Raw genomic sequence first — 15,124 nt, 5'->3', positions numbered from 1 at the left:
TTTAATAATGATAATTAATTTGACGGTAATTTAAAAAGTGCTTATTAACTCACTCACTAACTGAAATGACTTACCACGGCACCAAACAGAGAGGAAAGGTATCAAGTTGACCACTAACTCCGTTTCATTCCATGGTCAGAATCCAAAGTACGTGATTAACTGATTATTAGAGGAAGCAAGTAGACAACCACCTAATTAAATTATTGGCGTATTTCTTTGACTCTTTAAATCTATATGCTTATGTTCGTCACGCTTGTCAAGCCTAAATGTGTGTTCTGTATCTTGGAAATGAAAAAAAAAAAAAAACAACAACAACAACAACAGAGCTGTGTAGTTACCACGTAACTTCTCACCACGCAGGACCAAGACACCTATTGACCTATATATACATACACGAACTCTTTCCAATTCAAACTCACAAACACAACACAAACTCTTTCTTACTTCTCCAAAGCTCCCTCCTTTCTCTTGTCTCTGCTCCTGACTCCGGCACCCAACACTAAGATGGAAATCGGAAGGCGACCGGCGATGAAATCCAGCAACGATGAGCCCATGACAATGAAAGTCAAGTTTGTCGACGATGAACCCGTCAAGGCTTCAGACGCCTTGCCTCTACCTCTTTACTTAACCAATGCCGTGTTCTTCACCCTCTTCTTCTCCGTCGTCTACTTCCTGCTCACCAGCTGGCGTGAGAAGATCCGGACTAATACGCCTCTTCACATCGTTAGTCTTGGAGAGATTGTGGCTATTCTTGCTTTTGTTGCTTCCTTCATCTACCTCCTCGGTTTCTTCGGCATCGATTTTGTTCGGTCACTCATTCTCCAGCCCAGTAATGACATCTGGGCTGCCGACGATGATGCGGAAGAGATTATTCTCAAGGAGGACGCTCGCAAAGTCCCTTGCGGTGAGGCCCTTGATTGCTCAATTCCCAAAATGGCTCATATTGCTTCACCAATAGTAGCCCAGAAGAAGGTGTTTGATGAAAAGCCAGCGACGGAGGTGCTACCGCCGACTGCAGAGGATGAGGAGATCATCAAGGCTGTCGTTTCCGGAGCCTTTCCTTCGTACTCATTGGAATCAAGGCTCGGAGATTGCAAGAGGGCAGCTTCTATTAGGCGCGAGGCTCTGCAGAGAGTTACAGGCAAGTCTCTTGAGGGTTTGCCTTTGGAGGGATTTGATTACGAGTCGATCTTGGGGCAATGCTGTGAGATGCCAGTTGGGTATATCACCATTCCTGTTGGGATTGCTGGGCCTATTATGCTTGATGGAAGAGAATTCTCTGTCCCCATGGCCACCACTGAAGGCTGCTTGGTGGCGAGTACTAACCGTGGCTGCAAAGCTATCAACTTGTCCGGTGGAGCTACCAGTGTGCTTTTGAAAGATGGAATGACCAGGGCACCTGTTGTGAGATTCAACTCGGCTAAGAGAGCTGCTGAGTTGAAGTTCTTCATGGAAGATCCTGCCAATTATGAAACTATCTCCATTGTTTTCAACAAATCGAGCAGATTTGGTAGACTTCAGACAGTCAAGTGTGCAGTTGCTGGGAAGAACCTTTACATGAGATTCTGCTGCAGCACTGGTGATGCTATGGGGATGAACATGGTCTCTAAAGGTGTGCAAAACGTCCTCGATTTCCTCCAGAATGACTTTCCTGACATGGATGTCATTGGCATTTCCGGTAACTACTGCTCGGACAAGAAGCCTGCTGCTGTGAACTGGATTGAAGGCCGTGGCAAATCTGTTGTGTGTGAGGCTGTGATCAAGGGAGACATAGTGACAAAGGTGTTGAAAACCAATGTGGCGGCCTTGGTGGAACTTAACATGCTCAAGAACCTCACTGGTTCCGCCATGGCTGGTGCTCTTGGTGGTTTCAATGCGCATGCTAGTAATATTGTTTCAGCTGTCTATCTAGCTACTGGTCAAGACCCGGCTCAAAACATTGAGAGTTCTCATTGCATCACCATGATGGAAGCCATAAATGACGGAAAGGATCTTCACGTCTCAGTGACCATGCCTTCAATTGAGGTCGGCACCGTAGGAGGAGGAACACAACTTGCATCTCAGTCTGCTTGTTTGAATTTGCTTGGAGTGAAGGGTGCTAACAGAGAAGCTCCAGGAGCAAACGCAAGGCAATTGGCCAGTGTTGTAGCTGGTTCTGTTCTTGCTGGAGAGCTTTCTCTCATGTCAGCTATTGCAGCTGGACAACTGGTTAAGAGCCACATGAAGTACAATAGATCAAACAAAGATGTTACATCTGTTACTTCTGCTTAAGAGCTAGAAGAACATTATTCTTCAAGATTCTTTTGTAAACTATTCATTTGTAAATCTTCGATCAGAAATATAATCAATTAATCATTCAATGTCATTTGAGCATATTGGTACTCATCAAGTACTTTTGATTTAATTAGCTTCTTTGTACTTGGTTTGGTGCTTTTCCGAGGAGAGAGGTAATTGAGGATTGTGATTCTATTGCAAGTGCCGCATTGCATTTGACAATATATAGTGACCTAGCCTTTGTACAAACCATATACTTTTCTATTGGCTGTTGCCGACATAGTTAGGACTTGCCGGGACTAGCCAGTTGGCTAGACAATTCTGATGCATCAAGCAAGACTTTGAGTATCGTAGGATTCATAAGAATTACAGGCTCCATTGAGTATCCCCAGAACCTAGCAACCCGACGCAATAGACATGGAACTTCACAGAAAACTGTCCATGCATGACATACTCCGACTCATCATCTTTAATTTGTCAAACGAAATTCTGTGATGTTGAAACTTTTACATTTGACATCATACTGTTTGGCTAAAAATTCAGGTGCAAACACATACCCATACCAGTTGCTTCTGCACTTAGGCTGTACTAATCTCTTGCATCTTGGTCCTTGAATAAAAATCCTTATAGTTGATATAGCTATCCCCTCAATGAGATTTTTTGAATTCTGCACGTGTAAAACAAAACACTAGAATTTTGTATGAACTTCATAACATCATTTGGCTAGTAATTTGTCTTCACATCAAATTATATTTAATAGCCAGAGTTGGTATCAAGACATTTTTAAGGGGCACAAATATGGCAGATCAACTTTTGAGGCACGGAGATAATAAGCAATGTTATTCTTTTTATCTATATAAACTCAGGAGTAGGCCCTTCCATTGTATATTTTCTCATTTCATTCATATAGTTGCATCATATTTTAGCTTGTGATGGAGTTCACCAACCAGAACAAATGTATTTGTTTTGCCCTGATCCTCATGTTGGGGGATTGGGCTTTTGAAGCCACTTCTCGCAGTCTGCAAGCTGCATTAATGTATGGGAGATACGAGCAATGGATGACTCGTTATGGACGTGTATACAGCGACACTAATGAGAAGGAGGGAGAAGCGGTTCAAGATATTCAAGGAAAATGTAGCATTTATAGAATCATCCAATGAGGAACCAAATAAACCTTACAAACTTAGTGTCAATGGATTTGCAGACCTTACAAATGAAGAGTTCATTGCCTCTAGAAATCAATTCAAGGGTCATGAATGTTCCACAATGACCATTTATTTCAAATATGAAAATGCTACTGTGCCTGCAACAATGGACTGGAGACAGAAAAGAGTTGTTACACCAATCATGGACCAGGGCCAATGTGGTAATGAATCTTCTCATGATTTTTTATGGAGATCAGCCTCTTCTACTCTCCTCTTGGACTAAAAATCATTTCTATTCTAACTTCGTGTAATCTGCTACATGTTGTTGTTGGGCGTTCTCTGCGGTGGCAGATATGGAAGGAATAACTCAACTTAAAACTGGTAATCTGATTCTTTGTCAGAGCAAGAGCCGGTTGACTGTGATGTTAACGGTGAAGATCAAGGCTGTGAGGGTGGCCTGTGTTAGAAAAGTAATTCAGTAATTGCTATATTCAAATATATTAATATAGAGAGTAATTGCAGAACTTAGAAAATCAAAACAGAATAGGAAACAAAACCTTTACGAATAGGGATTGAGGCTAGAACTTGGTTCTATCTCCTTAAGACGAAATTGCCTCCTCGTTGGTGCTTAAAGGTCTCAATCTGCAAACGTCTCCCAGGGGTACGACGATCAAACATCCACCAGAAGAAAGCACTGCAATCTAGAGGACAGGCGAACTTAAATTGTGTTTTTCTCTCTCAAACACTTTAACTCTAATATGAATGCAGAAGATTTGATAATGCAAAAAAAAAAATTTAATGGTGAGGTCGTTGTGTATATATTAACAAGTCTGAGACATCTCTTTGAAAGGTTATTTTCTTCGGCAGAATAACCTCCACATTGCTTTTCATTTGAAAGGTTGTAACATTTGATAAGATGATCAGTTACTTAAGATATCTTATTTGAATTTTCATTCAAATTTAATTTAAATATACCAACAATCCCCCACATGAATGAAAATCAATAATGCAGACACTTGAGAGAGAATGGCTGGAAAGACATTACATCAAGATAGGTAGCTTTTGGCTTTGAACCTTCTTTAGTAATATACTATCGGGTATACTAGCTAAATAGTGAACACGGTGTCTTGAACTATTCAGCCGTTTGTGTAAACCAAGACAATAGTAATCACATAATATCTTCCCAACACATCTGATTCTACGGTTGTGTCCATTTCGGCCTTGGACAATACCCGATATTCATCAATGCTTTGGAGAATTCAGCCCAAAATTCTCAGAAAACTGCCTCATTTCACATTGATATAGGTGACTTTCGTTTTAGAGTATCTCACTAAACTCCACTTGATTATTCAAGTCATAGGAATCATTAAAGCTAAACTTATCATTCACACTTAGCACTATTTCATCATAGGAATGGTGTCAAACACGATTTAGTTGTCCCTTTGAACTTAGATCATGAGATCTCCATTCAACTAGGTTGGGTGTCCATCATGAAGACTTTTAATTCATAGGCTTCAATCCCATTTTCCTTGACGATTTACAAACTTGCTCTCTAGTCAAACCTTTTGCAAACGGATCCGCTAAATTATCTTTCGACTTTATATATTAAACTTTGATATCTTTCATGTCAAATTTACTAGTCAAGATCTTCTCGGTAGCGTTGATCATATTATTGCTGCCAATTATAAGCATGTCATCTACATATAGACATACCATGACATATCCATTTTTAGTACTTTTTGTGTAAATGCAGCTATCACACTCACTTATCTTAAATCCATTTGATAGCATCACATTGTCAAATTTTTTATGCCACTATTTTAGGGCTTGCTTGAGACCATAAAGAGATTTCACAAGCCTACATACTTTTTTTCTCTTGTCCAGGAACAAATCCTTCTGGTTGTTCTATATATATTTTCTCTTCTAAATCACCATTTAGAAATGTCGTTTTAACATCCATTTGATGTATTTCGAGATTGTGCAGTGCATCAATAACGATTAGTATTCTAATAGATGTAATTCGAGAAACCGGCAAATAAGTGTCAAAATAATCCGAGCCTTCCTTTTGCTACAAGTCTTGCTTTGTACTTATCAATTGATCCATCGGCTTTCATCTTTCTTTTTAAAAATCCACTTATATCCCAATGGTTTATTTCCAGGAGGAAGATTTACCAATTCCCAAGTGTGATTATGTAAGATGGAATCAACTTCACCATTAATGGCTTATTTCCAATATGGAGCTTCTGGAGAAGACATAACTTCCCTATAACTTTGAGGCTTCACTTTCTAATAACTACGTTAAGAAATCAGGACCAAAAGACTTTGTTGTCTTTGCCCTCTTACTCCATCTAATATAGACTTTCATATCATTTTGTTTATTTCCTTTGTTATGATTATTGTTAGCATCATCATAACTTCTCTTCAAGGAACTTGATTCTTTTGAAACTTTGCAAAAAAAAAAAAAAACACTTCCAAAGAACTCAGCATTCCTTGACTCCATTGTTGTATTTACATGTATATCAGCAATTTTCTGATTTGTGCACAAGAAATTTATATGCACTGTTGTTAACAACATAACCAATAAATAAGCAATCAAAGGTTTTCGGTCCTATCGTACATATTTTAGGATCAGGAACGGCTACCTTAGCAAAACACCCCCACACTTTGAGATATTTATAAGAAGGTCTTCGGACTTTCCATGTCTCGTATGGTGTTTTATCCAACTTTTTATGAAGTAGTTTGTTGAGAATATAGTTAGCAGAAAGCAATGCATCCCCCCACAAATTCTGGGGTGCTCCAGAACTTATCAACATAGCATTCATCATCTCTTTCAATGTACGGTTCTTGTATTCAGCTGTACCATTTGATTGAGGTGAATAAGGAGCAGTTGTTTCATGAATGATTCCACGTTGAGCACATAACTGTGCGAAAGGTGCTACATATTCACCACATCTATCACTCCTTACGATCTTAATCTTTTTGCCAAGTTGATTCTCAACTTCATTATTGTAGATCTTAAACATTTCTATAGCTTCATCTTTGCTTCTCAGCAGATATACATTCCCATTTCTGGTTTGGAGAGACTTTATATCACAAATGTCACTGTGAATAAATCCTAGAGGTTATGTACTTGTTTCTGCTGAGTGAAAAGAAGTTCTAGTTAGTTTTGCTTCCACAGAAGTCTCACACTTGTTATTTAAATCAATATTGAATTTAGGCAATAGATCAATGTTAACTAATATACGTATTGTATCAGAGTTCACATGTCCTAGCCTACCATGCCAAATATTTGGAGATTCAATCATATATGCAAAAGAAATAGCTTCATTACAGTGGGTACAACAACTGTTGCATCTAGTTTGAATAAGTCACCACATAGGTATCCTTTTCCAACATGCATTCCACTCTTACTAAGTACAAACTTACCAGCCTCAAAAACTAACTTGAAGCCATTTATACATAACAATGAACCAAAAATTAGATTCCTTCTAACATCAGGCACATGAAGAACATTTTTGAGAGTAAGTTCCGTCCCTCATATAAATATTTCCAAAGCCTTGAACAATTGGCGTTGATGTATTTCCCATCATTAGTTTCTCTCCTTGATTGATATCTTGATAGGTTGAGAACATCTTCTTGTCCAGACATATATGGCGGGTGGCACCTGTGTCTACCCACCATCCTTTAGGATTGACTACTAAGTTCACTTCAGAAACCATCATTCCTTTACAAATTAGAATTAATATCAAAAGCAAAGCAAATTTCGTCTTAAGATTGTTAGAAAAGTAATTTAGTAATTGCTATATTCAAATATATTTATATAGAGAGTAATTATCTATGTAGCACGAACACAGACACGAGTGTCCGTATTGGACACAATACGATACATAGACACGGCAAATTAAATTTCTTTTGGACACGGACACGTGATGGACACGTTAATTAAATATTATTTTTAATATATATTTATAAAAAAATTTATAAAATTTGAAAGTATTTAGAATGTATATATATATATATATATATATATCAAAGTGTGCATTAAAATGATGAAAACATAACCTGTTGGAATGGCTAAGGACCTGACAAGTACCTTGGATAACCAAAGTTCGAATCTCACCACAAGTATTATTACTTTTATCACGCGTTTCTCTCCTTATATATATTAAAATGTTCATAAATATAACAAAAATTGAATATGTTAGAATGGCTGAGGAGTTGTTGGGTGTCTTGGATGACCAAGGTTCGAATCCCACCATAAGCCATTTCACTTTTATCATGAGTTAGTGTGTGTCCGCGTGTCCGATGCGAATACTCACGTGTCCAGGCCGTGTCCATTTCTGATACTCGTGTCCGGGCGTATCTGGACATGTTCAGGCGTGTCTGTGCCCGTGTCGGACACGCGATACGGTAACTGAGAGACGTGTCCGTGCTACATAGGTAATTACAGAACTTAGAAAATCAAAACTATTTTGGAAACAAAACCTTTACAAATAGGGATCGAGGCTAGAACTTGGTTCTATCTCCTTAAGACGAAATTGTCTCCTCGTTGGTGCTTAAAGGTCTCAAATCGGCAAATGTCTCCCAGGAGTACAACGATCAAACATTTACTAGAAGAAAGCACTGCAATCTAGAGGACAGGCGAACTCAAATTGTGTTTTTCTCTCTCAAACACTTAAACTCTAATATGAATGCAGAAGATTTGATCATGCAACAAAAAAAATCTGTTTAATGGTGAGGTCGTTGTGTATATATTAACAAGTCTGAGACATCTCTTTGAAGGGTTATATTCTTCGGCAGAATAACCTCCACGTTGCTTTTTATTTGAAATGTTGCAACCTTTGATAAGATAATCAGTTACTTAAGATATTTTATTTGAATTTTCATTCAAATTTAATTTAAATATACCAACAGCTGGATGATGCATTTGAGTTCATCAATCAAAAATAATGGACTTAACACAGAGGCCAACTATCGCTACACAGGTGCTGATGGTACATACATGTAATGCTCAGAAGGAATCAAGCCATGCAGCCTCCATAATTGGCAATGAAGATGCGAAAATTCTTACCTCCACTGGGTGAAGGCTCACCTCGCTTACGTGGTATAATAACAACCACTTCTTTCGGTCAGTGTATGTATTGACGTTAGTCAATTTAGGTCCGTCAGTTACCGTTTGCTTCAAAACAGGTGGGGGTAAAAACAATCAAAAAGTTGATGTGTTGTTGTACACTTGTACTCTCATTGAAACCCAGAAAGTCAGAAACGGTAGAACTCTCTCTCTCTCACTGAACTTCTGAAGATGTAATAATGTAATCTTTCCTTTTTTTTTACTTCAGCATTAGAAATCTTAATAACAAGATTGAAATTGTAGAAACTAGATCAACAAAAACTCATAGTTTCCAATTCCTCTTATAAATTAGCTGATTTGAAGTTGGTATTCATGTTCATATTAATCATTCTTTTCATCAAAATTAGTACCCAAATAATCAATCTTTAAGCTTTTGATCCATGACGTCTCCAATTCAGCTTCGAACATTGTATTTGAATTCTTTCTCTCATCGACACCCAACCCCGAGTGAATATTAAGCTTTTATATTCTTTCTCTAAGATTCCTTTGAGGTGCGAATTGTTTCTGGTGGGTTTGATTCTTTTTAGTTTTTTGGTCAAATCTTCTGGGGTTGGTTGGAGAGATGGTGTTAATTAACATTTGCTTGCTGTGATTATTAGCAATTGGACATGAAATCATTTTTGTGCAACTATTGATTCAAATCATGGAAAGCTTTTTCTACGATCTTCCCTTTACATCAATCATGGTTGGAGGCTCTGTGTGTTCTCCAATGATGGGCATTTCCGATCATGGAAAGTTGAGAATATGGGATTGAAGTGGGACTTGAAGGAGAGGAGGGCGACAACGTCGAAGGAGGGTTGCGGAGATGAGGAGGAAGGTGATGAGGAGAGTAGTGATGGCTATTCTTTGATAGGGGTAAGGTTGTAACTTTTTAATGGGTTTAGTGGTTTGGAGCAGGGAGAAGGGTGATGGATGAGGGTGGCGGTGGATGGCAACAAATCGAAGATAAACAAATCAAAAGGTCGATACATATGGAGAAATAGAGGCAGAGGTCGATACTAGTTTAGGTTTCTTTTTTGTTATTTCTTTTCTTTTTTGGTTTTGGAGTCACAGTAATTTAACATCACAAAATATTATGTGGTTGGAAACACGCCATGTGTCTATAATTTGACTTTATATTAATTATTAATATTTTTGTAACATTTAGAATATCATAGAAAATTGCTCCTGTACTCAAAAAAATTCCCAAAAAATTTACGCTCTCTAGCTAATGCACTGAATCCACATATGTAATTTTTTGACTTATTTTTTACATGAGTGATACGGCTGTCCTTAGAGAATATGTAGGTTATATAAGGTTGACCACGCGGATCAAAACCTAATTAACGACCAAAATCGGAGAGTTTTGTACCACATTCATATTTCAGTTTCGTAATTACATTTAACGGTCGAAATTTCTTTTATGAGTTTTAATAGTTCAAGTCACAATATGCTTAGTAACATAGTATAACTTGTGCAAATGAGTATGTTTATAAACCAACTATACTTATGAAAGAAATTTGAAAAAACCAACCGTAAGATATCATTATTATAGCGAAATATGACTAAACTAGAAAATTTATATATTTTCGATAACGTATGGATTTCGATCGACTCGGTAAACTCTAAAATCTCCTTTACCTCCCCAATGACAACTGTATATAGGAATTGAATTTCGAGAAAACAGACCGTCGGATGTGGTCACTACATGAAAATATGGTCACGATTAAAAATTCACCTATATTGAATCTCGTTTGGGTCTTGATCTACTCGGTCAACCCCAAGTGTCATTCATCCTCCATAAAGGTAGTTATGTCACGAAGGCATGTATTTTTTAAAATGTTTACATGGATGGGTAAAGTGCATCATCGTGAGGGCATCATAAATTTTTGGGATCTTTTTGGGCAATGACACTATTTTAAAAGAATTTTTGAAGTTGTGAAATAATTTTACAAAGTCAAAACTTCAATTAGATTAACACATGCGTGGTGAGAAACACCAAGTGTAAAATATTTTGAAAATCATATAAATAGCTCTGGTACTCAAACAAATCTCCAAAAAACTGTACACATTCCCGATAATGCACTATATCTACCCATCCAAACTTTTGGACATATTTTTCACATGGTTGTATAGCTACCTCTTAAAGATGTAGTATGTTATATAGGATTAACAACAAGGATGGAAACCCAATCGTTCATGAAATTAGGTGAATTTCCTATCGTAGCACTGCTTTCACTACAAACCTACAATGATAATATCTTGATGTTGATTTTTTTCAAAAATTGATTTCTTGGATAGAGTTAGTTTGAAATCATATTCTTTCCCAAATAATATATGAAAAAATTATGTCATTTTATAAAGTACAATGGGACTCATGTAATTAAACTTAAGTATTTGATAAATTGAAAATTAACCGTTAGATATGATTGTTATAGTGAAATGTGGATATGTTTTGAAATTTACTTATTTTCATCAATTTATGGGCCTTGATCATGAGATAGATATGAATGAATCATCATACTTCCATAAGACCACCTATCTCCTTATGTGATAAATTTTTCCGAATTTTTATATAAGTGAATATAGCTTATTATTCTAAGAGCGTGTTAATTTTAGTAAATCATTTTTTATATTTAATTTTTAAAGGTTTTAAAGATCAGATAGCCTAAAAATTAATATAAATCCTAAATTGACCATTATGGTGGCAACTTATTCTCTCACTTAATTTATTATTTACAGAAAATATTTTCTGATATTATTATTTTAAATGGCTATGGAGTATTGATTAAAGTGATTATTAAATCCCTCATTAGATCTAATCCGTATTTGTGTTGATATATCTAGGAGAGTTGGATAAGGTTGAGAAGCAGGGGAACACCCAAGCAAGGGAGCTCATAATTTGTGTGTATCTCATTTCTTTTCCATTCTGCAAAACCCATATCCCCGTCACCTGATTCTCCAATTTTTCCACGACCACGACGACTTCCATCTCCATCTCGGGAAGCGAGTGTTGATCTCTTCGGCAGTCCGCATATATGACATGAGTTGCAATGGGATTAGCTTCGAGAATGGAGGAGTGGAACATTCCTTGACTTGGAGGAATTCTCAACTCTAGGCTTTTTGGATATGCTCGGGGACATTTTAAATTTCTGGGTCATGCTCTGATGAAGGCTCTTCAGCTCAGGTTGTGGAGGCCTGCAGGAGCTGTTCTTCTACTCTAGTTGTATCGCGGAAACAAAGACACGCATGTCATGCACGTGCTAGTAAACCCAATTGTTACTGCAGTGTTTGATTTCTTTCCCTGAATTGAATTGGCCGTTAGCGCGTGTATTCCACACGCCGTTAATAGAACAGAAGTGAAGGTTCATTAGGTGAATGGAAGAACCTCCGAGATGTGCCTGCAAACAGTGAAAGCGCACTTCTTAAGGTTGTTGCTAATCAACCCATCTCTGTTGCCATTGATGCCAGTGGATCTGATTTCCAATTATATTCCAGTTGTGTCTTTACAGGAACATGCGGAACAAGTCTAGACCATGGTGTTACTGCTGTTGGTTATGGCGTCAATGAAGAACTCATGGGGGCAAGAATGGGGGGAACAAGGATACATAAGAATGCAAAGGGATGTTGATGCACCGGAAGGTTTCTGTGGTATTGCTATGGATGCCTCTTATCCCACAGCATAAACACAACAATGAATGAAAGCATTGCCAAGCTACTATCCTTCTAGGTTTTATACTATGATATGTACAGGATTTGTGCTTTGCATACGTACGTAAGACTACTATAAATTGCATAACTATTAAGACATTAGTAAGTAGTATTCAGACAAAAATTGCAGGACCCGCCTCTGTTTAGTTGAAATATACAACTATATGATTTTGCTTCTTAATTGCAGAAGGAAAAAGCTGACCATGCTTGCTTATCTGACTTCCGAGCCGATAAGTGTTACTCTTTCAAACTATTATTCTTTGGCTTGATAATATATTTCGGAGGATAATCTATATATTTGACACATTATTGCTCACCTACAAATGCACATTCTTATGTATTGAAAAATTATGTGTCCTCAACTGCTCATTTGACTATACGTGTGTTGAATGTTGAAAACGTGCTTTAATTTGACCCAAAATATTGTAATACAAGTGCAACTCGAGTCTGACGTGCTTCCAGGCACCTTCCTTGATCGCATATTCGCTCGCATACCAGCACTATATATATCGCAACCCCAAACACTTCATACTCAAACCAACACACACAACTGACTACCATTTCTCAGCTTCCTTCAAGCTCACTCCTCCTTCTTTCTCTGATCATCACCTGCTTTCTTGTTTATCATCTCTTACATTGATCCAATGGAGCACGGAGGAAAACCCGTGAAGATGAAAGTCAAGTTTGTCGATGAGGACCTAGTCATTCCAGAGGCCTCAGACGCCATGTCTCTCCCTCTCTACATCACCAACTCTGTCTTCTTCACCCTCTTCTTCTCCGTCGTCTACTTCTTGCTCACAAGCTGGCGCGAGAAGATCCGTACCAACACCCCTCTTCACCTCATTGATCTCTCGGAGATTGTTGCCATCCTTGCTCTTGTTGCCTCCTTCATCTATCTCCTCGGCTTCTTCGGCATCAATTCTGTTCAGTCCCTCGATGATGATATTGAAGAAGATGAGATTATTCTCAAGGAGGATGCTCGCAAAGTCCTTTGTGGTCAGGCCCTTGATTGTTCAGTTCCCAAAATGGCTCCAATTGCTTCACCTAAAGTTAAAGTATTTGAAGAACAGACAATGATCGAGACTCCTCCACCAACCGAAGAAGACGAAGAGATTATCACGGCTGTTGTGGCTGGAACCATTCCTTCATACTCTCTGGAATCAAAGCTGGGAGATTGCAAGAGGGCAGCTTCTATTAGGCGTGAGGCTTTGCAGAGAGTTACAGGCAAGTCCCTTGAGGGTTTGCCTTTGGATGGATTCGATTACGAGTCTATTTTGGGTCAATGCTGTGAGATGCCAGTTGGTTATATCACCATTCCTGTTGGGATTGCTGGGCCTCTTATGCTTGATGGGAGAGAGTTCTCTGTTCCAATGGCTACAACTGAAGGTTGTTTGGTGGCTAGTACCAACCGTGGTTGAAAAGCTATCAACTTGTCTGGTGGAGCTTCCAGTGTGCTATTGAAGGATGGAATGACCAGAGCACCAGTTGTCAGATTTAACTCTGCTAAACGAGCGGCTGAGTTGAAGTTCTTCATGGAAGACCCTGCTAACTACGAAACTATATCCATGGTTTTCAACAAGTCAAGCAGATTAGGTCGACTTCAGACAGTTAAATGTGCTGTTGCAGGGAAGAACCTGTACATGAGATTCTGCTGCAGCACCGGTGATGCTATGGGGATGAACATGGTCTCTAAAGGTGTTCAGAATGTCCTCGACTTCCTCCAGAATGACTTTCCTGACATGGATGTCATTGGAATTTCCGGTAACTACTGCTCTGACAAGAAGCCTGCTGCTGTGAACTGGATTGAAGGCCGTGGCAAGTCTGTAGTTTGTGAGGCTGTGATCAAGGGAGAGATAGTGAGTAAGGTGTTGAAAACCAATGTGGCCGCATTAGTGGAGCTTAACATGCTCAAGAACCTTACGGGATCCGCCATCGCTGGTGCTCTTGGTGGTTTCAATGCACATGCCAGTAACATTGTTTCAGCTGTCTACCTCGCCACTGGTCAAGACCCTGCTCAGAACATCGAGAGTTCTCATTGTATCACCATGATGGAAGCTATTAATGATGGAAAGGACCTTCACATCTCAGTGACCATGCCTTCTATTGAGGTTGGTACAGTAGGAGGAGGCACACAACTTGCATCGCAATCGGCATGTTTGAACTTACTTGGAGTGAAGGGGGCTAACAGAGAAGCGCCGGGATCAAACGCAAGGCAATTGGCTAGTGTTGTAGCTGGTTCTGTTCTTGCTGGAGAGCTATCTCTCATGTCTGCTATTGCAGCTGGACAGCTTGTCAAGAGTCACATGAAGTACAACCGATCAAACAAGGATGTCACAAACGTGACTTCTGCTTGAGAGAGCTTGAAATCATTAGAGCTCAACATTTTTTTTGTATACTGATTCTTCTGTAAATTTCTTCAGAAACATTTGAGTAAATTGACACTTACAAATTCAAACAATGTTTTGTTCATGCTTTCTTTGTTCTTACTAAGATAACAACATATTGAGCTCCTATTAATGAACTTATTCATCTCTCTCGTAGTCTCTTGCACCGCGAACCTCTGGTCCTACAAACACCAAAATCTCTGCATAAGCTCATCACATCCCTAATTTCTGTTGAGCTGAATCTACAATGATTAATCTTGCAAATTGCGTGTGAAGCTGTTGGTGAATGAATAATGAGGTTTCCCACATTTGTATATTTTTTCTTGTGGTACAACAGGACTTGTTGTTACGTCTTCGATAATAGAAAGAATATAAGAGCCACTCACATAGTTGGGAATTATTTTTTCCCTATGTTTTTTTGTATTATATAATACAATCAGAGCAATAGAACTGTAATGTTGTTTGTAGGTATTCGTTGCTCTTATCTGGAGTTTAGAGGT

General features: G+C 38.5%; 1 protein-coding gene and 2 pseudogenes across 1 annotated transcript; all 3 read left to right on the top strand.

The window, feature by feature from the left end:
- The first annotated feature begins 442 nt into the window (after window positions 1-442).
- On the top strand, window positions 443-2,382 carry LOC126783785 (3-hydroxy-3-methylglutaryl-coenzyme A reductase 2-like). Its single transcript, XM_050509318.1, has one exon. The coding sequence runs from the start codon at window positions 505-507 to the stop codon at window positions 2,269-2,271; it is 1,767 nt and encodes a 588-aa protein (XP_050365275.1). The 5' UTR covers window positions 443-504; the 3' UTR covers window positions 2,272-2,382.
- An 824-nt stretch (window positions 2,383-3,206) lies between these two features.
- On the top strand, window positions 3,207-12,215 carry LOC126783788 (senescence-specific cysteine protease SAG39-like; annotated as a pseudogene).
- A 574-nt stretch (window positions 12,216-12,789) lies between these two features.
- Window positions 12,790-14,717, top strand: LOC126783787 (3-hydroxy-3-methylglutaryl-coenzyme A reductase-like; annotated as a pseudogene).
- The last annotated feature ends 407 nt before the right edge of the window (window positions 14,718-15,124 follow it).

The sequence above is a fragment of the Argentina anserina genome, chromosome 2 (genome assembly GCF_933775445.1).
Source record: "Argentina anserina chromosome 2, drPotAnse1.1, whole genome shotgun sequence".
NCBI classification, from domain to species: domain Eukaryota; kingdom Viridiplantae; phylum Streptophyta; class Magnoliopsida; order Rosales; family Rosaceae; genus Argentina; species Argentina anserina.
This window is presented reverse-complemented; position numbering and strand designations above follow the sequence as displayed.

Coding starts and splice junctions, on each gene's coding strand:
- LOC126783785 (XM_050509318.1), top strand. CDS start 505: ATGGAAATCGGAAGGCGACCGGCGATGAAATCCAGCAACGATGAGCCC.